The sequence below is a fragment of the Elgaria multicarinata genome, chromosome 14, assembly GCF_023053635.1.
Source record: "Elgaria multicarinata webbii isolate HBS135686 ecotype San Diego chromosome 14, rElgMul1.1.pri, whole genome shotgun sequence".
NCBI classification, from domain to species: Eukaryota; Metazoa; Chordata; class Lepidosauria; order Squamata; family Anguidae; genus Elgaria; species Elgaria multicarinata.
In genome coordinates this window covers 3496619-3524116 of record NC_086184.1, presented here as the reverse complement: position 1 = coordinate 3524116, position 27498 = coordinate 3496619, and the positions used below count along the sequence as shown (strand labels likewise).

Genomic DNA, 27498 nt, shown 5'->3' with positions numbered 1-27498 from the left:
GATGCATAGTGGGACGGGACCTTACCATAACCTGGCTCCAACTTTCCCCATCAATGAAACAGCTAATTAAAAAGAGAGAGTCTGCTAACGAACAAAATAAGTTTTATCTATAGAATTGTTTGAAATGACAAGTCCTGGTTCCCAGTCCGACAATTGGATTGGAAAAGAGAAACAGCCTAAAATTCTCATGCAAACTCAAAACAGCTTTCAACAAGAATAACTAAACTTTACGGCCAAATTCCTCCAAATCCATCAACTCTCTTGAAGTTTCTGACCCTTGGGTGGCTCCTTCCAGCCAGCCCTGTTCTTACAAATGTACATTCATAATGCCATCAGGAAAAGTTTCCTTCAGTCCTGAATTGTCAGCAACCGATCCATAATCAGGAGAAGTAGCCTACTCAGCGGTGTAACTGTGTACTTCTGCTTCCAAGCCAACTCTAAGATATGGAGTATTCCATGTGGTACAGCTTCTCCTGAACTCTACCATTCATACTGAAGATGGGGAAATTACATTTTTGAACATCTCCCCCTCCCCACGGGGCCAGTGGAGGGGTGGGGAATCTCCCTGCACATAGAAGGCTAGCACACCGAGGAGAAAGCTAGCTTGCCACAGGGGAAGCTTTCAAACATAGGCTGCCCTTGCCTTGAATCAAGAAAAGCCGTATTGTGAGATTCAATGGTGTCTGTGTGTGTAGATTACTCAATGTTAAACTCTTGAATAGAGACAGACATGCTTTCTAATGAATTGACAGTTTGGTGGATCAGGCACCTAAAACCCACAGTACAAGGCAAGTAAAGGAGCACCAGTTCAGTTTGGGATGACACAGACTTCAGGTGCCCCCATTTCACTAGGCAAAACTGTTACTCAGGCCCCCCCTCCTTAGCGGAAGGGAAGACCTGTCTAGGCAGACCCTTCGTAGAAGGCCTTCGCCATCGCGTGCCCCACTTTCACGGTCTTCTTCTCTTTGGCCCCAGGGCCCATGTTCTGGCAGGCCAATTTCACCCAGTACTGTTCTGTCCTGGAGAGATAATCCGTGTACTTCTCATCGTGCTTTACAGCAGGGTGCTTTTCCTCTCCTAAAAAGCGACGAGGAGACAGAAAGGGAGACAAACCAAGACATCGATCAGGGCCCAAGCAAGGAGTTTCACCCCCCATTCCAGGGGTCGTTCTCACGACAGAAACGAGAAGTCATACTACGCGCTGCCCAGCATCGAGCACACAAATGGTGCTACGAAGGAAAAATAAGCTGCCAGCAGCAGCAGTAGTCGTTGTACACGTTTTGCAAAGCAACATATTTATTTATTTCAATCGCATCTCAACTTTCTTCCCTTGTGGAACTCAAGGTGGCTGCATGTGGTTCCCGGGTAGTGTCCCCTCCAAACACTGACCAGACCCACACCTGCTTCGCTTCAGCAAGGTATCTGCCCCATGTGCCTTCAGTCTGTGCCCTGGGACCATTCATATTTTTTGCCAAAATATATCTGAACACAAGGTTATTTGGATATAGAGGGTAGGCAGGGAATACGGTTAACTTTGTTCTCTGGAGAAAAGAGTTTCCTGCCTCTAACATTATGGATCTGACCTGGTACAGAACCTACCTTCTGATGAACCTCAGGCCTGATCCAAAAAAACTCCCTTCTTGCTTTACTATTTGAGGAGGACGTGGCAGGAGGACCTAGCCCCAAGCATTGCCTTGTAACTAACTTTAGTCCCATTCACTCCAGTGGGTCTACTCTAAGTAGGAGTAAGACTGGATACAACCCATTGACCCCTACAGTTAAATTCCATACCCCTATTCTGCAGCCATGGTGGAGTCATTTGCAACACAATCCTATTTATTTATTTATGTATTTATTGCATTTCTATACTGCCCAATAGCCAAAGCTCTCTGGGTGGTTCACAGCCTCCTATGCGCGTCTACTCAGAAGGAAGCCACACTGAATTAAATGGGACTTACCTCTAGGTAATTGAACATAGGGTTGTAGTCATAACCTCACCCAGGCCCACGTCTTCTCAGTGTCTAGCAATCTGCTTTGAATTCAGCAGTTGTAAAATGGGGTTGAAGGGGGGGGGGACATCTCTTTCTTTAAATAGCCTGCAAACATCCTAGGCGGTTTGTCTTGTTTTCCAAATCACCGAAAAATCCGCACTTATTCAAGGCAGCGTCTGTCTTATGGACACAGTCTGAACCGTGCAATACATTTCTGAATCCGCTTCACAAAACCCTGAGGTGGGGTGCAAAACTGAACAGGCACAGAGGTGCCTTCTTTCCAGCACACCTAATGACGCAGGTGCTCTTGTCCAGTATTTTTTCTTTGCACCTACCTTCATCTTCATCTTCGCTCCCACCATCACCAGAGCCCTCTTCCTCCTCCTCCTCCTCTTCCTCCTCCTCTTCCCCCCCTTCGGCGCCTTCTACATCTGCCTCTCCTTCTTCTTCAGACTCCGATTCCTCAAGCCATTCCTGGGTTTCTGCCGCAGCCATTAAAGAACACAGATATAAAAGGAAATACAAAATTAACCAGAGTAAAAGATTTCCCTTTAGGCATTTCAGCAGCAGCAGCAACAACAAAAACCTCTTTTTTCTTTTAATGCTTGGGATTTCAGCGAAGGTTTTCTACCAGGGCCTGTGCTCTTTTCTCTTTCATTTCAGAAATTAAGCACTGACGCTCGGTGGCCGAGGTTTTAGCCTTCGTAGTTTTGATCTCTGTCTGTTGTGTCTGTCTACAAAACAGGTCACAGAAGCGGGTGTGTGGATGTGTAGGTGCGGGCAGGGAGTCGGACAGGCAAACAGATGGATGGTGTGATTCTGGCCTTAAGTATTCACAGGGGAAATCCAACAACATCTGGACAGTCACAGTTTCCTCTACTCTTGGCTGAGGAGCGAATAGGCAATAAACAATACCTTATTTCAGAGGAGGAGGAGGAGGAGGAGGATTTACATTTATATACCGCCCCATAGCCAAAGCTCTCTGGGCAGTTTACAAAGATTAAAAACACGGAACATTAAAAACAAATATACAAAATTTAAAACCCTAAAAACTCTAAAAAAACAGATTACATGCAGCTCCTCCCTGTCGCCCGTCATCCCAGCGTCCTTTTGGGCGGCTGAAGCTCCTCCCTCAGTCCGCCCTGCCCTATCCCATCATGCATTGCAAGTTCTGCCAGCTGTAGAGGAGCAGCCAGGGTGATTTTGGCCGCTCCTGCCGGAGAAATCTATGACCTTCCGGAACAATGCACTCGGCGGGGGAGATTACGCAACAGAGCCGGACACACGACATGTTGATCACCGGGTCTCCAGATAAGCAATGGAGCCGCCCATTGTTTCCCCACCGTTGTTTAATTCCAGAAAATAATGTACTCTGAGTTGTGTGCCTGTTGTCATGTGCTGTAGTTGCTCAAGAGTTTTTAAGGAGTCAAAACTAAGGAATGTTCTTAGGCTAATTTATAAAGCTTTATTGCAAACAATGAACACTTCTGTAATACAAACTAGGCATTTTTATGGGAAAATCTCTCTTAGGCAACGCTATGCAAACTAAGCAAAACAACTGACCGTTCAAAGGAAAGAAAAGGCTTTTCAAATGTCTCAAGCTTCAAGGGGGAGAAGGATGCGTAGACGCCTTCTCATGCAATCTCTCTGACTGTCTGTTTGCTGCTAATCTCTCGCTGAACGTTTTAACTTCCGGCGATTCCTAGCATCAAGTAATGTTTTGGAATGTTCACCCCCAGAAGTTGACTCCCTGTCTCCTGAGAGCATAAGATTTAGCCTTGAGGAGACAGACTCTGGGAGGGGCGCATTCGCAGCTGGAGGCTCTCCCTTGTGAACTTCCTCCCCCACTGGTTCGGCATCTTCTGAATCAGAATCTGTTTCTGATTGATTACCTGCGTCACCTGGTCCCAACACAGGAGCAGTAGGGGCATACATGACACCTGTTGTGTGTTGCCCCCCAGACGACACAATAATCAACACAACGGACGATTGCCTCTTTACCCCCCACTGCCAAAGGCAGTGGTAGGAAGGGAAACCCAGCCAACTTCTTGACCTCCTGAGAACAGCAACCAAGTCAGAAGAACCTGCTGTGCTGCTTGAAGGGCTGGAGAGAAAACAGGCCAGGGTACAACATGCTGACAGAGCCAACGAGAAGATCTGGGTTTCCAAACTCTTGTAAGAGCAGCCGACAGCACAATGAACCTGGGCAAGTGCTTACATAGCAGAGAAGAATGCAAACACCAGTTGGTAAATACTTTCAGTGGTACAATGGAGTCAAGGGCTCACAAGGTCGAAGCCCTGTGACTTTTTTCATTAGCAGGGACCGTGATCACGTGACCTCCCACCCCTGTCAGGCTTCCCGTTCCCTCTGAGCTGAGCTGCAATCCTCACAGCTATTTATTTATTTATTTATTTATTGCATTTATATACCGCCCCATAGCCGAAGCTCTCTGGGCGGTTTACAAAAGTTAAAAACAGCAAACATTAAAAACAAATATACGAAGTTTAAAAACATAAAAAGCATAAAAACAACAGTATCTTATAAAAACAGCTGGGGGAAATGGATTTTCCCAGCAACAATCAATTGTTCTGGGCTGTTCCTGTGGTATGGCAAAGAATGTTGAGGTTGCCTGGTCTCCAATCGGCGATTCAGACCCACTAGCTTTTCAAAAGACCTGCTCCAGGTGGAGAATTTTCCCTGCCTGCCTCTGAATTTTTATTTTTACGCACAAATAATTAAAGAACCGTTTACTATCTTGTCTTTAAAAGGCCCGCAAACCAGCTGAGTTGCCACCCGGATTTTTTTGGCGCTCCTCGAACTTTTAGGCTAGCTATGGGTCTGGCCACCTGGCTGACCTCATTTGGCAGGAGTAGCCAGAGAAAGGCCTCTGCAGATGACCGCAAGGCCTGGACAGGTATGGAAGCAGGTGATCCTTCAGGTAACCCAGCCCAAGCCATTTAGGGCCTTAACAGATAATACCAGCCCTTTGCATTGGGCTCAGAAGTGGCTCAATTTAGCCAAGATTTGGCTAACACTGGAGGGATTCAGGGTTATGCTTTGGGGATTTATTAGGGTCCTCATCCCCCCCCCCCCAGTAATTCAAGTAACGGAGAGGGGTTGGGTGGCTGGTACAGAGTTTTCAGCCCAAATTAAGGGAGCAAAAGGGGTTAAACACCCCCTTTATGACTCAGGCAGATTTAAGGCTAAGGTTTCAAGATCCAGACACACATGAGACCAGGCAATTCAGAGGCATGGGGCAGAGGAGGTTTTCCTAGGGATTAAGCCAGGCCAAAATTAGCTTGTGCCTGTAGTGCATTTGATGAGATGCGATGCTATTCCCAGCCCCAAGGATAAAAACGGCCCCAGCTGCAGGCTACATCACCAACACCTGTCTCTAAGTCATCCTAAATAGGCTTTTGTCCCCAGTTAGCATCTGTCGTGGGATAAAATTAAACATGGCTGCCGTTAGAGCACAGATTTCAAGGAATGTTTCTGACGCCCGGGAACATGCCCAGTTGCTGAACCAAAGGCCACGATCCACACCTAAAGTCTCAACTCTATGCTGAAGCCGAGTGCACACTGCGGGCTCACAGCTGTTCTGTGTCAGTGCAGACTTCAGTGTCCTAATGCCGGATTTTAAGCATCTCAGCTTTCTTTCTTTTAAAAAAAGTAAGTTTCTAGTGCTGCCAGGCTTTTTGAAGTGTATGAATGCTTCCCTTGTCAAAACTCGAAGAAATCTATCATGCCAAGGAAAAGCCTTCTCTCCTATGTGTGAGTTCCTTGGGTGGGGAAAGAGTTCCCAATTCTGTGGACAAAATAAGCAGAGTACTACAACCCCCCAAGAGATTATGCAGCTCAAGCCAATTTGCATAGAGTTCTGGCTGTTATTTTCTTCTGCTACCCACAGGGATGTGCATGGAGACATCTAGAACATGCCTACTCTGCTTTCTGGCCACTGGAAAAGCTCTCCAGGCTCCAAAGGCCTCTGGAAATTCATCGGGCACTGCCCATAGGCTTTTAAGCTTCTCTTCATCCATAAGGACTAGCAACATGATTTATTTAGTTAAAAAAATGAAACACAAAGGCGGTTTAATTCTGCACATCCATAATTTTTGCAGTTGATCAGTATAACAGCAGAATTACAGAAGGCACACCGCACTGGCTTCAAGAGCCGAAACCAACACGTGTCGTGTTTCTCAGACAACTCCTGCTTTCAATGGGAAGCAAATGACGAGGCTTGCTAAGTAATCCACAAAGCTTTTATTAAGCAACAAACATCTCTTCTACCTGAAGAGAGTCTAATCTCTTGGAAACATCCCCCTAGGCAAAACTATGCAAACTAAGCAAGACATTTGTCTGCTCAAGAAGAATAGGAAGCTATTTCCCAAACGCCCCGTAACTTCAGAGAGCCTGGTGCAGAGGCAGGTTCTGGTGCAATCCTAGTCGGACCAACTTTCTCACGCCTTCCTTCCGCTCTGTGCGTTTGAGCTTCCGGCGGACCCTAGCATCAGCTAGCTTGTTGGGGTGCTCTCCTTCGGAAGAAAGCTTACTTCCCCTTGAGTGTGTAGGATTTGGCCTTGAGGAGATAAGCTCTGGAGAGGGCTGATTCCCAGCTGGGGTATCGCCTGTGAGAGCTTCCTCCCCCACTGGTACAGGCTGGCTGGTGTCTGGCGCCTCCTCCTCTAGGTCCGAATCTGAGTCTGATTGATTACCTGAAACACCTTCTCACAAAACAGGGGCAGTAGGATTAGACATGACAACATGACAGGCAGCGTCAACTTACTTGGGTCCATCTCCACGAGGACCTTCCATTCTTCCATCTTGTGGAGGTCGATGGCATAGAGGTCGTTGAGAGTGAACTGGCGGTCGCCCACCTCGAACATCCCCCCGTAGACGTAGAGCACCCCGTGCTTGGCCGCCAGCATGGCGTTTGAGCGTGGGCAGGGCTCCACCTGCTGGCCGGAGGCCTCGTCCCCTGCCCCATCCTCCTCGCCCTCAGACTCCGACTTCGCCAGCTCTGCCTCGGGGGACGCGATCATCTGCTTGATGGTCATCACCGTCCCGTCCTCTGCCACCACCTCCTTGACAATCTCCACGGGGCCCAGAGGGGGCTGGCCCTCAATCTCACCACCTGCACAGCCGGCTGCATCGTCCACTGCCGCGCCACGCCTTCGCTTCTTTCTCTCAGACTTGGGCCCCTGTTGATGGAGCAGGGAGGGAGAGGAAGGGAAATGCTTTACTAGAAGTAGATCAAAGCCGGAGACCTGGATGTGAGCGGCCCTGGCCCTCTGCGCAACTTTTGAATGACAAGGTGGGACCACCATTGCCACCTTTCCAACCAAGAGGTTTATATACTAATTAGGGCTGTGCACAGACACCCCAAACCGATTCGTAGCCCGATCCGCAACTTTTGGATTGAGCTGATCTGCTTCAGGCCAATCTGACCTTACCTCTGCTCTTCTCCGCGGAGCGAGATCCGGAGGGGTGGATCGACGTTTTGCCCCACGCTTCCCCACTTACTTGTCTCCATGGCGGGCGGCGGAGGCAGGTAAGTGGGGAAGGGGGGGCAAAATGGGGGCCGAATAAGCCCCCTGCCCCCTTACCTGGCTCTGCACCGTCGCCGCATGGACTGCGGCGCCGGCACAGGTGAGTCCCCCTCCCCCCCTTACCTGTGTTCGGAGCTCCGGATGGAGGCGAACCGCTTTGCCTCGATCCACAGCTCCCCTGACCCGATCCGGATCCGCCTTTGGTAGAGATGGATCGGGTCAGTCCGCTCCAGATTCGCTATCCGAATCGGAGAGGAGCACAGCCCTAATACTAATGATGTTTGACCAGAAATCATCCTTTACCACAAAGTGTGATTTCCCTACATCCAGGGATGGGGGAGAAATCAATTAATTTCTCACTTTTGAACCAATGAATGGGCACCAAAACTCATTTATCCTTTGAAATTCACACTTTGCCAAATGTTCTCCAATCAAAAAGTGCATACAGAAATGTGCGTATGGAAGAAAATAATCTTCAAAGATGCATTATATTAGGGAAATCGCTGGCGAATATGCATGCGTTAGGAGGAAAGCTTATGAATTTTTATGCAAACTTCAAAATGATCTTAAAATTCAGAATGCGCTGCACTTAACATGGGAAAAATGAGAAACCAAAATTGACAGATTCAGAAATGGTACAGTCTTCCTTGTACTGTACCACGTTGAAATGGCAGTGGGGGTTGCATGATTGAAGGATCATATACAGGATAGATAGCTAGATAGATAAATAGATAAGATATGCCTCCCTATATATATCTTACAAGACTCCCTGTATACCTCCCTGTAGATATGCCTCCCTATATGCCTCCCTTTACATAGCACACTGGAAGAAAGAGCTAGCCTAGACCCCTTCTCGCCAGCATGTGATGATGATGATGATGATAATTTATATAGCACCATCAATGTACATGGTGCTGTACAGAGAAAAACAATAAAATAGCAAGACCCTGCCGCATAGGCTTACATTCTAATAGAATCGTAATAAAACAATAAGAAAGGGAAGAGAATGCACCAAACAGGCACAGGGTAGAGTAAAACTAACAGTATAAAAGTCAGAACAAAATCAAGTTTTAAAAGCTTTAGAAAAAAGGATTCAAACACGCAACTCCTACATATTTTTTGAAGTGGTACAGTCCAAGCAGGGCTGTACCACATGCTGTTTGTGAATGGGTAGATCATAACAATGAGCACAGCTGTTTTGATAACCCATTAAAGACTTACACAGCATTTTACATGCACTTTCACCTGCATTGCCTGGCTGCACTCCTTACAAGAACGTTATAAGGTAGATCAGTATTATTATACCCATTTTGCAGATGGAAGCCGAGGCTGACTGGGTCTAAAGTCACTGAACAGAAGTAACGAAAGGAGGATCATTTTTACAAACCTTTAACAGTCCAGGAAACCACCGGTTCTTTGCCAGGTCGTAGAAATAAATGTCATTGAAGAAGTCTCCTTCGAGGTCCTCCTCCTCTTCCTCATCGTGGACTCCGCCAAACAGAAGGGAGCGGTTGCTGGGGGCCATCGCCACCGAGAAGCCAGACCTGGGTGTTGGCTTGACGCCAGAAGGGCTCATCCGGGCCCACGTCCATTTGTCTGGGAAACATAACGGAGAAACGTTGAATCGGTGGACGGAAGGGAAAGGTGAGCATAGTTAAGCTATGGAACTCGCTACCACAGGATGTGGTGATGGCCACCAATCTGGGTGGCTTTAAAAGGGGGTTGGATAAGTTCCTGGAGGCAAAGGCTATCCATGGCTACTAGCCCTGATGGTTGTGTGTGATCTCCAGTATTCGAGGCAATAAGCCTGTGTGCCCCAGTTGCTGGGGAACATGGGTGGGAGGGTGCTGTTGCACCAGGTCCTGCTTTGTTGGTCCCTGGCCGATGGCTGGTTGGCCACTGTGTGAACAGAGTGCTGGACTAGATGGACCCTTGGTCTGATCCAGCATCAGGGCACTTCTGATGTCCTTATGAGGACTGGATGTGAGCCGTTGGAAGATGGAAACACCTTGAAATCTAAGCCCAGCTGAACTTGGGGAGGACCCAGAGCAACTGCTTCGCATGCAGAAGATCCCAGGTCCAACCCCTAAATTAAAGGGAAGAAGTAGCAGGGAAAGACCCTTCTCTGCCCAAGGCTTGGAAAGCCACCACCAGTCAGAAGAAACAAGGCTGGATGGATGGATGGACCAGTAGACCAACTCCATAAGGCTGAGTCATATTCCGCCCTTTGAATGCCTTTGAGCCTTATTCTTGGCTTCCGCCAATTCTCATTTCAAAGTCACACATCTTCCACGCCCTACTCGATTAGCACGGGAGCATCTATATTCCAGGTGGTTTTAAGGGAGAAGAAAGGGGGCCTCAACGAATTATCTCAAACACTACGGCCTTGTTACATTTTATTATAGCTCAGAGGAATCCTTTGAACAGGGCTGTTGCCAAGGGTAGGTATGGTGGAGCCCGTGCAGAGGGCCCACACCCCAGCAGGGGCCTGTTGCCAAGAGGCCCCTGGAGTTGCTCCTCCTCTTCCCCATTGCAACCTGCTTGTTCACCTGCCTCTCGCTCTGGTGGTGAGGAGGAGCAGGCGATGCCACGGCCTCCTGGCTCCCTGGCTCTCTGCCTGCCAAGCAAGCAAGTGGGAGCCATGATGGATAAGAGGGTGAGGAACAAGAGCAGTTGGGGACAATGGCGGTGAGAAGGTAGACACACTGAGGGAGGGAGGGTCGTTGGAGGTGCCTTCCCCAATGGCTCTCAAAAACCTGGAGGCAGCACCACCTTTGAACCTTGCTGTAGAAATTGCCTCTGCCCACCCCGTGGAACGGCACCGCCGTCACCCGTCCACCAGATCTAACAGTCAGGAAAAGCTTTCTGACTGTTAGAGCAGTACGACAATGGAACCGATGACCTAGGGAGGTCCTGGGCTCTCCCACACTAGAGGCCTTCAAGAGACAGCTGGACAGCCATCTGTCACGGATGCTTTAGGGTGGATTCCTGCATTGAGCAGGGGGTTGGACTCGATGGCCTTGTAGGCCTCGATTCTATGATCGTCTCCGCTCCTTTGCAAACTTTAGGCTGCAAAGGATGCAGCTCCTTTGGGCTGCATTCATAGAAGTATAGCTTCCAAATCACATGAGGTACTGGTTCCTTTCTATTCGGCCCTGATTAGGCCTCATCTAGAGTATTGCGTCCAGTTCTGGGCTCCACAATTCAAGAAGGACGCAGACAAGCTGGAGGGGGTTCAGAGGAGGGCAACCAGGATGATCAGGGGTCTGGAAACAAAGCCCTACGAGGAGAGACTGAAAGAACTGGGCGTGTTTAGCCTGGAGAAGAGAAGATTGAGGGGAGACATGATAGCACTCTTCAAATACTTAAAAGGTTGTCACATAGAGGAGGGCCAGGATCTCTTCTCAATCCTCCCAGAGTGCAGGACATGGAATAACAGGCTCAAATTACAGAAAGCCAGATTCTGGCTGGACATCAGGAAAAACTTCCTGACTGTTAGAGCAGTACAACAATGGAACCAGTGACCTAGGGAGGTTGTGGGCTCTCCCACACTGGAGGCCTTCAAGAGGCAGCTGGACAACCATCTGTCAGGGATGCTTTAGGGTGGATTCCTGCACTGAGCAGGGGGTTGGACTCGATGGCCTTATAGGCCCCTTGCAACTCTACTATTCTATGATTCTATGAACTTCTTCCACTTCACTGCAGAAGGACACCTGAAGAGCAAAGAGCTCTGAACATCTCGTGCCAGTGAGTCAAGCTGCTATAATGAGAATCGGTCCAAGCTCAGGCCCAACTTCCCGTTGGGGGACACCAAGTGGCAATGAGTCTTCTGCTCACCTGAGCTTTCTCCCTTCAACAGGAACATGTCGGTGTGGAGAGTGCCTTTGTCGACGTCTTTCTTAATCCGCTATGAGACAAAAACAGGGCAAATGACACCAGGTTTGTGCTCCCAAGCTGGGGACAGAGTTATGAGATGAGCCGGAAGGCTGGAACTGTACATTGCAATGGTATGAATTCTTCAACAGTGGAACAAGCTGCCACAGGAGGTGGTGGGTGGGAAGCTTGGATGGCCATCTTGTCAGGGATGCTGTAGCTGCAGATTCCTGGGGCTGGACTAGATGGCCTCCAAGATACCTTCAACTCTATCAATCTATATAGCTCCTATGTAGCCCAACCAGCTCCGAAACAAGCAAGAACACATAACAGTCTTGAAGGTTTCCCCCTGAACTGTCACCATGGAGATGTTTCTATTCATTTATTTTTTAAAAAAAATTAAGATATTTCTATCCATAACCTAGTCCTTCAACAATGAGGGCTAGAAACTTGGTTGTCAGTTGATTTGTTGTTTTGTTTTTAAACAGGTGACACTCTTAAATATTTGTCCGATTTTGCCTTATTCCACACATGCTTCCATGGGGTGAAAGCATCCAGCAAAATCGCAGACCTTCTTAGGACATTGTTCAAATGTTCTGGGTTGGGGCCATGCACTGCACATGTAGGAGCGCGTCCTTGATTGTAAAAGAAGCCAAAGAGGAGAGGAAGAGCCAGTGAGCAAGCAAATTGGTACAAGTCCTTTCTTGCTGCACTGTCAGAAGAGCCGAGAGGAATAACTGACTGTATTACTATGCTCTCAATGCTACGTGTACACTGAGTATAAAGGGGGAAAAAACCCTAAAAACCTACAGTGCTTTGTGGATTGGAGGCTGATGGAGGTAGCTAAGGGCTGGGTGTGTGGGTGTGTGGAGAACAAGAAAGGGGGGAAATTAATCAATGCCTTAGGGGAAGAGTTATAATGCTCTGCATTTGAGTACGTGAAGGCATGCACAATTTGAAATCCAAGCAGAAATTAATGGAATCCTGCACAACAGAGCAAAACAAACTAACGAGAGAGAGAAAAAGAAAAGGACAGAAGGAAACCATCCTCTAAAAACGGAAGAGCTGCAGTCACTTTCCTCTTTTGTATTCACAGCAATAGCATCAAAGGAGGGGGGTGTCATCACAGAATTCGAGCACATTCCTCTTCTGCTCTTATGCAGTATATACCACAATTCCCCTCTCCCGGTCCAAGCAGGGAGCATTTTTTTAAAAAGGTTAATTTCTAACATAAGACATGGGAGCCAGAAGAATAGAGCAGACAAATCATGAATTTTGTATCCAGGCACCAATCTGTGTTCAGCTACAACATTCACTGCATTGCCTTAACCCCCGCCCCCTCTCTCTCTCTCTGCCTGGCCTACCTCCCAGTGTTGTTGTGAGGCTAGGATTAAACAACACCCAGCCTGGTGTACTTGGGACAAGGCAGGAAAAAACTCTTAAGTAAGATTTTTTATATTCACTGTCTACTTATCCGCTGAGAAAGGTACCGCAACGCATTCATTTCATAACCTTGACTAACGAAGTGAAAGGAAAGACATTGGGGGGGGGGGATGCTTAGAAAATGTTCTCCCTCTGGCTGTTCAGAGAAATTCGCTGCTAATGAGGTCTGCCTCTGTGCACTGCGAAAGGTGGGGGAGTGGAGAGGCCCATTCCTGGCTGTTGGTTCCTTGTTCTCTGCACATGCTGGAACAGAGTCATACTTAAGGCTGTGAAATTGAGCAGGATCCAAAAAAATCCAAACAAACATGTAAGCTTTGGAGATCTCCAGATCTCTTCAACAGGCAAGATGTTACGAAGAGCAGGTTGGCTGGGGCAGCAGCGCGGCGGGGGTGGGATGGGGATTGTTGCTCTTCCTTTTCTGAAAATATAATATTGAGCTGTCAGCTCAAAACTGTCTCCATCCTGGGCAAACCAGGACGGTGGAAAATAGAAATAGGAGATCAACCAGGCAGACTTCATATCAAGAAAGCTGTGTTAGGTAAATGCTGTGCTAGGTAAAAAGAGAAAGAATAAAGAAGCCAAATTGAGTCATTTTACCTTAACAGCTGGATGTTTTATTTTTTAAAATGGAGGATCAACTATTGTCTGTGACTTTCTTGTGGACTTAAGAGCACCAAAGCCTGAAAGCGTGACATCAACTGGCAGACACCTATTTGAATATCTGCAAACCTTCCTTTTCCCTATCATCTTAAGATCTTAAGCTTCTGACTGTACAGATATCCTGTCTACATCAGCCTTTTCCCTTTCCTATTCCATAACCCACCCACCCCCGCGCACATCTGCCTTTTGTAACATCTTTCCCGATGAAGAGATCTGGAGACCTCGGAACCTTGCACATTTTTGGTGATCTTTGAACTGGCTACAAGTAAAGGAATTATCCTGTGTGGAATTTCGAATTTCACTTAATAGCTTTTTTTTTTAAAAAAAAAAAAGCACCCAGATATTTGTTCTGGTTGGTGAAGTATTGGATACTTCAGGCCTAAAGTGCAAACTGCTGCAGATCAAGAAGCTTGCTGAACAACTTCGGGCCTAGATCCATTCCCTACAAGGGGACTCTCAGCCACACAAAGGGAGCGCTGTATTGAAAAGGTGCACTCCAGTAGCGGAGGCAGTAAGCTGGGGAGCCTGGGCGGGAGAGTGCTGATGCAACCATGCCTGTTTATGGGTTCCTGGTCGACAGCTGGTTGGCCACTGTGTGCTGGACTAGATGGACCGTTGGTCTGATCCAGGAGGGCTCCTTTTATATTCTTATGTAGGTATTACTAAAAATGATCCAAGCCCTAAATGGGATGCAGTCAGATAAGTCTTTGTAAACTCACACTTTCCCCATTCGCAAGAACATCCCACCTCAAGGGATGAATAGCAAGTAGCAAAACATGCCATAGAAGCAGTGGCGTAGTGGAGGCTCACAGGGTCGAAGTCCTGGGACTTCTTCATTAGCAGGGATTATGTCATCTGCAACCCTCCTTAGAACCCTGCTCCCTGTGAGTGACCCCTGTTGTACTGCAAAGTATGTTGGGGTATCTTCATTTTGAATGGGTAATTGAGACCCATTATCTTTACAAACGACCTGCGAAAGCCATATATAATTCAGATTCACAGAGAGAGAAAGAGAGAGAGAGAGAGAGAGAGAGAGAGAGAGATCAACACAGCTGCCTGCATATTTTTTTTATTCTCCTTGGGGGTGTGGCTAGGGGGATTGTCATGAAGAGCAGCTGCACTTCAACGTTTACCACTACACCATGGCATATGAGAAAGATATAAAAGGCACCGCTCACCTGCTTAGAGTAGCCTCCATAGACAAGGACGTTGCCATCTGGAGTGGTGGCCAGATGGCAACCAGATCTTGGCGCTGGGGCAATCCCAGAGGGAGCCAGCTTGCTCCAGGCAAATGTGTCCAGATTAAAGGCATAAATGTCGTTGTAGTAGATGTAATCTCTAGTTGGAACAAAAGCAGCAGGCAAAAACGATTATCAGGAGGGGGACGCGCGATTGCCAGAGCCATACATATGATTCCCAGCAGAGCGGAGGAATTGCACAGACTGAGAAGGCGTTGGGAATTGGAGAATTGGAGGACAGGCCATTACAAGCCTCAGCGCTACGTGCCGTTACTCCTTGTCGTCCCTGGGCAGCCAAGCTTTCCAGGGAGAGTGCGCTAACTGTAACTCATCCGTAATGCAGGTGCCTTTCCTTACCTTGCAACTGCAACTGGGAACTACAATCCTTTGGGGGGGGGAAACTCAGGAAGTGCTGCACGGCCCAGGAGGAAGCAAGTAAAAACCCCAAATTGTTCTCTGCAAAGTTTAATGAGCCCTGATCTTCCTTTTCCCTAATCCCCATTTTCACTCAAGTGAACACGTGTGAACGTAAACAAATCTGCATACTTTATTTCCAGCTTTCCCTCTACTTGGCTGGGGGATTCTGGGAGTTGTATTCTTAGAATCATAGAATAGTAGAGTTGGAAAGGGCCCACAAGGCCATCGAGTCCAACCCCCTGCTCAATGCAGGAATCCACCCTAAAGCATCCCTGACAGATGGCTGTCCAGCTGCCTCTTGAAGGCCTCTAGTGTGGGAGAGCCCACAACCTCCCTAGGTCACTGGTTCCATTGTCGTACTGCTCTAACATATCTGGAGGGCCCCAGGTTGGGAAAGGTTGCTTTATTCCAACTGCATCCTGCTTTCTACAGGGGCCACCCAGACTACTCTTGGCAAATTCACAAGTAAAGAACGAAGGATCTCCTCTTTATACCCAGCAGCTGATAATTATCGAGTTAGAGATTCTGGTAATAAACTAAATTGTGGCGCAAAAGCCCATTTTCCTTTTCATTGCCAAACATCCCGCAGTGTCCTTAGAACATTAATCTGGACATGTGCCCACATTATCATTGGCAGACTTAAAGATTTGCCTTGAACGCACTTTGCCATTTGGGACCAAAATGTATACAGAGAAACACGACCCCCAAATGGCTGTTTAGGGCGAAGTTGCTGGCCTTGGTGCTGAATATTCTAAAGTTCTTTCGTCCTTTGGGTGACCATCAACTGCCAGGACAAAGTTTGCCATGAAGCAGCGTGGAAGTCTCATTTCTGGAAAGCGATACCACAAGGGACCCAATCCCAATTCCGCTACATCCCTTTTTATTTTATTTTTTATAAAGGAAGCTGCAAACTACAGCGTTTCCAGAATATTCTCAAGCATGGGTTCATTACACAATATAATATATTCAGAATATATTCCAGCATAGATATCTTTACTTCCAGAATAGACTTGAGCATAGATTTCCAGGAGATACTCAAGCACAGATTTATTACGCTCATTATAATGTCCTCAGAATACTCAGAATGTCTTCAAGCATAGATATATTTTATTTCCAGAATCTACTCAGGCATAGGTTTGGATGTGCCATCCAACACATCTGAAACACACCCGTTGGGCAAGGCAGTGCGGCAGTGAATTTCACAAGTTTATTGGGTGACGAAGGCACACGCCAAAGCTTCCCAAACGAACGAAGGGCGCACGGGACCAACCTCGCACTTTCGTGGAATCCTCCGAAGAGAATCAGTTTCCTCTTGCACACCACCATCCTGTGTCCGCTGCGACCCGAGGGACCCCCGGCGGCCCTGAAAAAGACGTCCACAGACTGATCAGCAAGGGTCTGCTGCTCACCCGTCCTCCGTCCCCCATTCCTCTCCCTTTTAGCGAATACTTCCATCTATGCTCAAACCCTGTCCGGTCTGTTCAATGCCCCTTTTCCGTAGGCGGCAACTTGGCCCCCTCTGCAAGACAGACAGCTTCGCCTCCACGCCTCCCCCTCCTCCTGGTAACCACACGCACACGCCCCGTTCTATTTTATTTATCAGAAACGAAACGCAACCTCCGCCCCCTCCTTGGGAAGAGCTCCAACATCTGTGCTGATGAGAAAGGCTATGGGGGAGGCCGGCTGCCTTTGTTTCTAATGCTATCCTGACAGAGTGTGAAACGCAATCAACTTTCTGCTACTCCCTCCTTTTGGCATTTAGATTGCAGTTCTCAGAGGACCAAAAGAAGATGAAGACAACGAAGAAGAGGAGGAGGAAGAGGAGGAGGAGGAGGAGGAGGTGGTGGTGCAAGAAGCTCCAGTGCACCTGTCAGAGGCGGAACAGAACTGGGTAGATCAGCCTTCCCCAACCTGAAGCCCTCCAGGTGTGTTGGAATGCAACTCCCATGGCTGGCTGGAGGACGTTGGGAGTTGCAGCATTCCACATTTGTTGGATGCTAGGAAGCCTAGGCTAAGTGGTCTGACTTCGTATAAAATCTGCTTTGCGCATTCCTGTCAAACAGAGCATTATATGCGCACCAGGAGCAGCACTGAGCATTTGCAAATCAAGCAGGTGATACATGAAGTACCGACTCTTGGCTACGTATCCTAGGCACCATCTAAAAAGCAACCTCATTCTATTAAGAAGTTGGGATCAGAAAGTTAAGGCTCACTGGGTTTTTTCCCTTATTGATTGATTTGATTTGTACCCCACATTTCTACCAAAAAACGGCACTCAAAGCGGCTTACAATCACTGAGAAAAACAACAATAAGCAAACACAATTAAAAACACAACAACCACAGAGTAAAGGCAGCATCCAGCTGAACAGACCAACTTGAATAAAGCGGTCTTTGCCTGCCAACAGAAGGAGAACCAAGAGGGAGCGAACCAAGCCTCCCTCGGCAGGGAGTTCCACAGTCAGGGATCGGAGTGGCCACCGAGAAGGCCCTCTTCTCGTATCCCCATCAAATGTGCCTCTGAAGATGGCAGACTTTTTCTCCCTCCACCCCCCATTCCATCTTTGTAGTAAACTTATGAAGGGCCGTCAACTCATGGGAAAAGTCAGTGTGGTGCAGTGGCTAAAGTGTTGGACTGGGAGTCGGGAGATCTGAGTTCTAGTCCCGACTCAGCCATGGAAACCCACTGGGTGACTTTGGGCCAGTCACAGACTGTCAGCCCAACCCACTTCACAAGGTTGTTGTTGTGAGGATAAAGTGGAGAGGAGGAGGATTACGTATGCTGCCTTGGATTCCTTGGAGGGAAGAAAGGCGGAATATAAATGCAATTAATAATAATAATAATAATAACAACAACAACTGGGGACTGCAGCGAATGCTGCGCAGGTCCAGGGACAAAAGGGAGGCAGCGTCTGCTGCAACGCATCACTTTGTGCAATCCCACCCCTTCTCCGCTTCGCTATCTCACTCCCAGGCATGCGTGCGAAGTGGAAGCACTTCTCAGAATGGCGGTCCTGAGAGCAAGAGCGGCCCCACGGCGTCCCACGAGATGGATACTGCCACAGGCACGTTTGGCCCTCAGTCTGCAGGCTCCCCGCCCCAGGACTAAAGCAGCCCTTGCGCTCAAGCATAGAACCCGGGAATGCACGACGCTTCACTTACTTGATTTGCTCCCAGGTCTTGCTAGCCAAATGCAAGACCCAGAGATCTTTGTAGTGGTAAAACTGCTCCCCGTCGGGTGAAGCAAACTCCCCACCAAACACCCAAAGCTGCCCGCCACCCTGGCCTACCACGACAGCCTGCCAGAAAGAGAGAGAGAGAGAGAGGGAGGGAGAGACCGTTAGGGCAGCATTTGCATCGTTTTCAACATGGGGAGCAAATCACAGTCGCTCTCATTCGGCATGACCAATAACACGGGATCGTGTCTTATCCCCATTTTACAGATGGAATGACTGAGGCCAAGAGAGCATGCACAAGTCTCTGTATGCATGTTGCTCCAAAAGTCAGTGATTTGAATCAGCTCTGGACATAAGAAGCACTGTGCTGGAACAGAACAACGGCCTGTCTAGTCCAGTGATCCTGCGCCCACGGTGGCCAACAAGAAGTCCCAGTGAGACGCCCACAAGCAGAAGTATTAGCCTGCACATTTCCCCCAGCAATAAATATGCCTCTGATCCTGGAGATAATATATAGCCATCACGAGTAGTAGCCATTGATGGTGTTATTTGCTGGCTTGCTTTGCACGTAGTGACAACCCAGAGTACGGGTTGAGTATGGCTTGTTGTTGAATCATAGGTTGTTGTTGAATCATGGGCTGTTGTTGAATTGTGGGTTATGGTTACAAGTGAACCCTGCACTACGGTTTAACTATGGGTTGCTAAACATGAACAACCCAGGAAAAGAGCCCATGGTTGCTTGTGAACTTTGGGTTGTTCAATGACAACCCATACTCAGCCCATATGCTGGGTTGTTGTATTGTGTGAACTAGGTCTATATATTGTCAGAGGGTGATGGGAGTTATTGTCCCACACATCTGGAGGGCATTAGGTTGGGATTAGAGACCACTGCTCAAAACTACTAGGTTAGTGACTACTGCTCAATTTTGGGGGAAATTACAATTTGCTCAAGTGCCACCTGCTGGTCACTGGCATTTATGACAAGCAGAATTTTACAGGGCATATATAGACTTCATTTCCAGGCACCAGCCTCAAATTCCACAGATTTCTCTAGCACCTCCATGCAGATGTTCTTATTTCTATATGCCTGCAAAACACGCACACACACACAAAATCAGTGCAATAATAATAATAATAATAATAATAATAATAATAATAATAATAATAATAATAATAATTTCTTACCCACCTCTCCCTCTGGATCGAGGCGATGAACAACATTAAATACAACAATACATAAAACTGGTTAAAAGGGCACATAAAACCGATACAATATTAAAATAACAATCACAACAACTTAAAATTCTTAGGTTGAAAATTCATCTGGGTAGGCCTGCCGGAAGAGATTGGTCTTTATGGCTGTCTTAAACTCAGAGAGAGTACTGGTTCCTCTCTATTCGGCCCTGGTTAGGCCTCATCTAGAGTATTGCGTCCAGTTCTGGGCTCTACAATTCAAGAAGGACGCAGACAAGCTGGAGCGTGTTCAGAGGAGGGCAACCAGGATGATCAGGGATCTGGAAACAAAGCCCTATGAAGAGAGACTGAAAGAACTGGGCATGTTTAGCCTGGAGAAGAGATGATTGAGGGGAGACATGAGGGCACTCTTCAAATACTTGAAATGTTGTCACACAGAGGAGGGCCAGGATCTCTTCTCGATCCTCCCAGAGTGCAGGACACGGAATAACGGGCTCAAGTTAAAGGAAGCCAGATTCCAGCTGGACATCAGGAAAAACTTCTTGACTGTTAGAGCAGTGCGACAATGGAATCAGTTACCTAGGGAGGTTGTGGGCTCTCCCACACTAGAGGCCTTCAAGAGGCAGCTGGACAACCATCTGTCGGGGATGCTTTAGGGTGGATTCGTGCATTGAGCAGGGGGTTGGACTCGATGGCCTTGTAGGCCCCTTCCAACTCTGCTATTCTATGATTCTATGATTCTATGATTAAGTTGACAAATCTCTTCCGGCAGGCCATTCCACAGTTTGGGGGCGGCAGAAGCAAACACATTTCACGAGGTTTTGGGACCGGGACATCAGCAGCATCACCTTGCTGCTGGCAGAGCAAGGGCGCCCCTCCCGGTCTTTTTGACCTGCTATCAGTGGAGGCTTGAGCTGAGCACCTTACCTGGTGAGCACAGCGCCGGGGAGGAGGGTTCGGGATGTCGATCTTCGCCCAGCTGTTCTTCCGAATGTTGTAAACGAACAGTTCGTTGTACAGGAACGTCTGAAGGAGACATCCAATCAAGCAGGGGACTCAAACCTCTTTTAGCCCAAGGTCTGGATTCCAGTTCAGGGAAGTTCTTGGGGACCACCTTCCAGGGGTGGGCGGAGCCGAAGGTGAAAGGAGTGTGGCCAAAAAGACCGGCAGGTTTCAGCTTAAAGCTCTTGCTGCCAGGAACGATGCCTCAGGAGAGGCATTTCGACATTTTTGGGTGGGGAAAAACTGCACAAAAAATGAGAAGCCGCTAAATGAAAGAAAAGTGGATGCGCTTAACTGCAGGATCCCAAAGGCCAGATTGGCAGCTCAGGTGGTAAGTTTTGGGCCCGGGCAATACAGGGAAAAGGGTCTTCAGAGAATCTGCAGTCTACCCAAGAGGGGTGCATTTTATTTATTCTCGTTTACAGTTTACAGTTCACTCTTCGAGCTGCGGACTTGGGACAAGGAACAACACAAAAGCATTGAAAACGACAACAACAACAACAACAACGTGGGTTATTTCCACATTTCCAGCTGTGTGAACCAGCCTCCCCCAAAGCTGGTGCCCTGCAGATAGGTTGGACTGCAATTCCCATCCTTCCAAGCCAGAATGATGAGAATTGCAGTCCGACCTACCCGCAGTGCACCAGTTTTGGGGGAGACTGCTCTGAGTTCACTAGGCTAGGATACTTTGCATTCTGAACAGCGTGTAGTTTACAGCCAGTGCTAAAGAGAAGTGTATTTTACTAATACGATTGCTAGCTCTGTCTGTCTCCCAGCGGCATCTTGATTTGGGTTCAAAAGGGTGGTTTTATATTTGGGAGCTGATACCTCAGCTCCACCTTGGGATACGTTACTTTTCTTTTCGTCTCACAAGTCTGGCTTCCTCGGAAAAAGGAGGGTTTTGTGACCGGCCAAATGGGAGCCATTTTATGAACAGGAACATTCCCCCACCATGACAGCCATTTTGCAAAAGCATCCAGAAGATATGGGTCCACTGAGCCAAAACGATTGAGGGCCGCTGAAGTAAGAAAGCTTATTTTAAAAGAAGAAGAATTTAATGCAGAAAATATTACAGATGAATATACAAATGAAACCAGAAGCCTTTCTACTGGGGTTGATGGACAATGAACTGAAAGAGAAGGGGGGAACTTTGTTCTTGTATATGACAACGGCAGCGAGACTATTGTATGCACAGAAGTGGAAAAATGAAATAACACCAACAATGGAAGAATACATACTGAAGGTATTAGAGTGGCAAAATTGAAATGGCAAAATTGACAGCGATAATGAGAGATAAATCAACAGTCTCATTTATATCTGAATGGAAACCTCTGATAGAATTTTTGCAAGAAACAGAGAAAAATGATGTATTTGTTTGTGGATTCAATGTCTGAGGAACAGTTAACTTGGAAGAAAGAAATGAATTGGATTATTGTGTTAAATGTATTAACAAGGAGAGAATATAATTTACATTCCTGATGTGTAGAGAGCCGAAAACATACCTTAACCTTGGTTCATGTATTTCCCTTTTTCTTTGATTTTTTCTTTCTTTCTTCTTATTATTATTTATTGTCTTTCCCCTTTTTTCCTTTTTTTCTTGTGTGTTCATTCCCCTTAGATGTAATGTCTTTATGCAATGCTTTTATGTCATATATGGTTATGAAACAATAAAACAAAAATTGTTTAAAAAAAAAGAAAGAGGAGGAGGAGGAAGAGGAGTATTAGGAAACAATTGTCTCTATTTATACCCTAAGGATCTGAGACCACCTAATAAGTCTGCCCCAAATATCTACCTCTCCCCTTGCAAAATTCATCTGCAGAATGTGCGTATTTTAAACGGAAAGGAGACAGGTTCCTTCTGAATGGCAGAAGGAGGGCAACTTGCACCCACAGAGTCTGAGAAGCTAAAGCCAACGGCCTGAATCCGTCTCCAGAAGTTATGAACTCCTGAAACATTGATGATGGCCAGGTAATTGCTCTTGAGCCTTCTAATGGAATCCAGCACGCCTGCTAGAAGTGGGAACATTATTCTAGCAGGCAGCACAGACAGGACATTCATTCTTTCCATGGGAATAACGCATGCCCTTTATAGCTTCAGCTCTTCATTAAAAATCTAATCATAATTCTACATGAGTCCACTGGAAGACAGAAACGGACGGTGGAGTTTATACGTCGCGGAGGCAAGAGGTCAGGGAATGGGGGAGATAAGTCAAAAGAATATACTTTACTTTTTGGCCATTGAAATATTCACCTCCAAACAGAATTAGTTCGTCTTTCTCGGGATGTGCAGAGAGAGATGCATTGAGTCTGGAGACAGAAAAGGGAGTCCGGCATCAGAAAGGTCAGAGATCAGAGGGAACTGGGGAAAATGTTGCGTGTGCTTGCAGTCTGCTTGCAGGAGTCCAAAGGATCTTGCTTCATTTCTAGATGTTTCCCTTTGTTCATTTAATTTATATCCTACCTTTCTGCCAAATAAGTGGTTCTCAAGGCAACTAACAATAAAGTCCAGATTAAAAACAAGATTTAAAAAACAAACATAAAAATAAATAAATTAAAAACGCAGTAACAGAAATAAATAGTACCTAACAATTTTTTAAAAAAACCTCAGCAACCTTACACACCAAAGGCCTACCTGAATAAAGGCATCTTTGCCTGCTAGCAGAAGGACAACAGAGACGGGGCCAACCTAGCTTTCCTTGGCAAGGGTGCCAGGGTCTGGCAGCAGCCACTAAGAAGGCCCTGTCTTGTGTCCTGAGCAAACTCGCCTCCGATGGCGATGGGACCAAAAATCTTAAAACCTGGGCAAGCTCATATCGGTGAAGGCATTCTTTGAGGTAGCCTGGCCCCAAGCTGTATAGGGCCTTATAGGTCATAACCAGCACTTTGAACTGGGCCCAGAAAAAGACCGGCCAGTTTCCAAAGGCAGCCCCACACAGAGTGTGTTACAGTAGGTTTTGACAAAGGCTTTTTGCATCACGCTAGATGTGATGGTGAGAGATTTGCCTTCTTTTCCTTGCATCTGCCTTACTCACATATCAAGCAGGGAGGGAGACATTTATCTTACTTAAAGGACCATGAGAGGAAAGGAGTACTGGACACTTGGCTCTCCAGTTCCTTATCTCCACTCAGCACTGGAACAAGGGGACAAAAGTTGGGGGGGGGATTTCAGAACCCTTTCTCCCCTTGCTCCTTCAACTATTAAAGACAGACCCCCTCTCTCCACACACCCACACCACACTTTACATATATGAAGTGACGGCTGCATTCAATCCTACCTTTGCATGAATATCAAAAGCTTAGCGTAGCATTGCTTAATACCGTATTTCTTCGATTCTAAGACACACTTTCCCCCCCATATAAACATCTCTAAAAGCGGGGTGCGTCTTAGAATCGCGGGTGTGTTTATTATTTCTTAGAATCAAAGCTTTTTTTCTGTTGGTGGTACTGAAATTAGTGTGCGTCTTACAATCGATGGCGTCTTAGAATTGAAGAAATACGGTATTAGGCAACATTTTTAAAAAAATTAGGTAGTTTTAACTTAATGGTCTAACCACTAGACCAGGAATAGGCAACTCAGTATCCTCCAGATGTTTTCATAGAATCATAAAATAGCAGAGTTGGAAGGGGCCTACAATGCCATTGAGTCCAACCCCCTGCTCAGTGCAGGAATCCACCCTAAAGACTACCCCGCCCATAATCCCTGACCATTGGCCAAGTTGGCTAGGGCTAGTGGAGGCTATAACCCAAAACATCTGGAGGGCATCTGGTTTCCTGCACTATACCGGGGTTGTTGAACGTACATCCCTCCAGATGTCATTAGACAACAAATCCCATCAGCCTTAGCCAGTAATTGTGAGGAACGATTGGAATTGCAGTCCAACAACATCTGGAGGACCACCCCTGCGCTAGACTATTAAGTAAAAACAAGCTGTTTTAAGAAGTGTTTCCTAAAAATCACAAGGCGATAACTTGATGACATAGCAGGAAGAGGAGTAAACAGTGACCTTTCATTTGTCCCACGCAATGACTGTGGCCTCAAGTGCTAGACAACCTATTTCTTTATTACATTTCTAAACTGCCCAACCGATGAACTGGAGTTGCAGCCCATGTTTCGGGGCTGATAACATCTTGGTGCATTTCCTTACCTTGGGGAGGGCGGTGGGCAGGTTGCTTCGACCACTTGAGTCTTTTTAGCATCCAGAGTCTGGAACTCAGCGATCAGAGCTTCGAGATCCTCCTGTAAATGAAGGAATGTGCTTATTAAGATGTTTAAGGAATGCGCTATGAACAAGAGGGGGCCACGTTGCTAAGGCCACGAGATCCGGAAAGACTTTTCCCTGCATGCTTTGGGGGCTTATTCCATTCTCCCACCCACTTCTCTCTCTCTCTCTCTCTCTCTCTCTCACACACACACACACACACACACACACACACACACACACCAGAAGAAAAAGTCCCCCTAAACATCCACGGGTTGCATCCAGGATCTGCCTTCCGCAAGAGGAACAGATCCACTTAAAGAAGGTTCCTCCACCCAATTTTGGGGGATCCCTTTCACCCCAGCTCACCCCACCCCCCATTCTGCCGGGTCTCTTGAGTCTCTGTTTAGCATTCCCGGGTGGGGGGGGGGCTAGATGGGTTGCTGTAGAAAGGAGATGGTGAAGAAGCCCACTTCCGCCAGGGCAGTTGATCCAGCGTAAATAATCAGGGGTAACGCACAGCCCAGGGGCAGCACAACTGACTGTCCTTAGAGCGACAGGTGATGAGGGCATCAGGGTAACAGGCACAAATGCCATTTTATGGCGTTTGTAGCCATGCTGTTGCTATAATTTAAGTGAGCTTTATTTATATATGGGTAGCCTCGTGTGGCGCAGAGCGGTAAAGCAGCAGTTTCTGCAGCCGAAACTCTCCCCACGGCCTGAGTTCGATCCCAGCGGAAGCTGGTTTCAGGCAGCCGGCTCGGGTCGACTCAGCCTTCCATCCTCCCGAGGTCGGTAAAATGAGTACCCAGTTAGCTGGGGGAAAGGTAATAATGGCCAGGGAAGGCAACGGCAAACCACCCCGCTATAAGAAAACGTCAGCGAAAGCTGGCGTCCCTCCAAGAGTCAGTAATGACTCAGTGCTTGCACGAGAGGTTCCTTTCCTTTCCTTTCCTTATTTATATATACACATACCGCCCCATAGCCACAGCTCTGTGGTCCATTTACAAAGATTACAAAGAGCTTTAAAAGCAAAACTGCACATGCTCAGAGAAATTTTTTTTCCTTTCAAGATCAGGACTGACAACCACTTAAAAGAAGGGAGCATTGCTCCAATATATCAGAAATATAGAGGCTCTTGTATAGGGTGACCATATGGAAAGGAGGACCGGGCTCCTGTATCTTTAACAGTTTATTTATTTATTACATTTTTATACCTCCCAATAGCCGAAGCTCTCTGGGCGGTTCACAAAAATTAAAACCATTAAGAACATAATAAAACATCCAACAATCTAAAAATCCAAATACAGAATACAATATAAAAAGCACAAGCAGGATAAAACCACGCAGCAGAAATTGATATAGGATTAAAATACTGAATTAAAAAAGCAAAGTTTAAATTTAGATGTTAAAATACTGAGAAAATAAAAAGGTCTTCAGCATAGAAAAGGAAATTTCAGCAGGTGTCATTGGTATATATGGAGAACCTGGTGAAATTCCCTCTTCATCCCAACAGGTAAAGCTGCAGGAGCTATACTAGAGTGACCAGATTTAAAAGAGGGCAGAGCTCCTGCAGCTTTACCTGTTGTGATGAAGAGGAGATTTCCCCAGATTCCCCATATATACCAATGACCCCTGCTGAAATTCCCTTTTCTGTGCAACTGTTAAAGATACAGGAGCCCTGTCCTCCTTTTCATAGGGTCACCCTACTTTTGTAAAGCATGAAGTGATGGTGTGTGTGTGTGTGTGTGTGAAGAGAAATGTTAGTTGTGTAATACACATGGCTGTGTAAAGGGGACCCTCATAAGACTGTCTAAAATCCCCTGGCTGCATACAGTGTGCAATACTTTTATTAAGCCGAAGAAAAGGCAACCGAAAATGTGCAAGCTTTCGAGATCTCCAGATCTCTTCATCAGGCAGGGTTGGGGAATAGGGGAAGGGCGGGGGGGGGGGGAATCAGGCTTGGTAGTGAAGTCACAGTGTTGGCATCTTCAGAGTCCCAAAGAACTTCAATAAATAAATAAGTAAAAATGTAAAAAATAAATAAACTCCCACTGAAATGAGGCTCTGCAGGTTGTGCGATGGAGAGAGGTTAGAACTGCAGCTGCCCCCCCCTCCAGGGATCCAGAAAGGGGGCAAATGATGGCCTCCCCCCATTTTGGACCTATAAAATCCACTTGGGGGTGGGCTGGGATTTAAGGAGGGCTCCTTCGCCTCTTCCCAGCTGAATAACGCTCAGAAATAAAGCCAGAGAGTGGCTTCCTTCACTGCTGCCCCACCAGACCAGAAAAAGTAGCACCGGTAGAATTTCTGCCTGTGGCATCATGGCTCTTAAAGGCACAGGGTCCCTGCTGGGGTGGGGGGTGGGGAGAACACTGCTCCCCCCTGGCCCTTTTTACTCTCCCACACTAGACGCCTTCAAGAGGCAGCTGGACAACCACCTGTCAGGGATGCTTTAGGGTGGATTCCTGCATTGAGCAGGGGGTTGGACTAGATGGCCTCGTAGGCCCCTTCCAACTCTGCTATTCTATGATTCTACTCGCCTCCTCTTTCTTTGCCCGCTTGGAGACCTTCTTCTCCATCTTGGCAGCTGTTTTTTCAGCACCTTTCACTTTCTTCTCCTTCTTGCTTTTCTTGCCCATGTTTGCAGACCTGGCTGCAAAGAAAGGAGCCAGGTGTTGCTGCTGCTGTTGCTGCTGTCTTGCAAGGGCCCTCTTGCGGTGCCTAGGGCTGCATGCAAAACTCACATGTCAACCACAG

At 47.2% G+C, this 27498-nt stretch overlaps 1 protein-coding gene across 1 annotated transcript; it reads right to left on the bottom strand.

Annotated features, from left to right (window-relative positions):
• Positions 1 to 80: 80 nt before the first annotated feature.
• KLHDC4 (kelch domain containing 4) lies at positions 81 to 27498 on the bottom strand. Its single transcript, XM_063141294.1, has 12 exons — positions 27282 to 27498; positions 24685 to 24776; positions 22768 to 22846; positions 20465 to 20563; positions 18330 to 18466; positions 16440 to 16532; positions 14693 to 14852; positions 11376 to 11445; positions 8926 to 9134; positions 6776 to 7190; positions 2327 to 2473; positions 81 to 1077 (listed from the first exon to the last, which is right to left on the bottom strand). The coding sequence occupies exons 1-12, from the start codon at positions 27378 to 27380 to the stop codon at positions 902 to 904; spliced, it is 1776 nt and encodes a 591-aa protein (XP_062997364.1). The 5' UTR covers positions 27381 to 27498; the 3' UTR covers positions 81 to 901.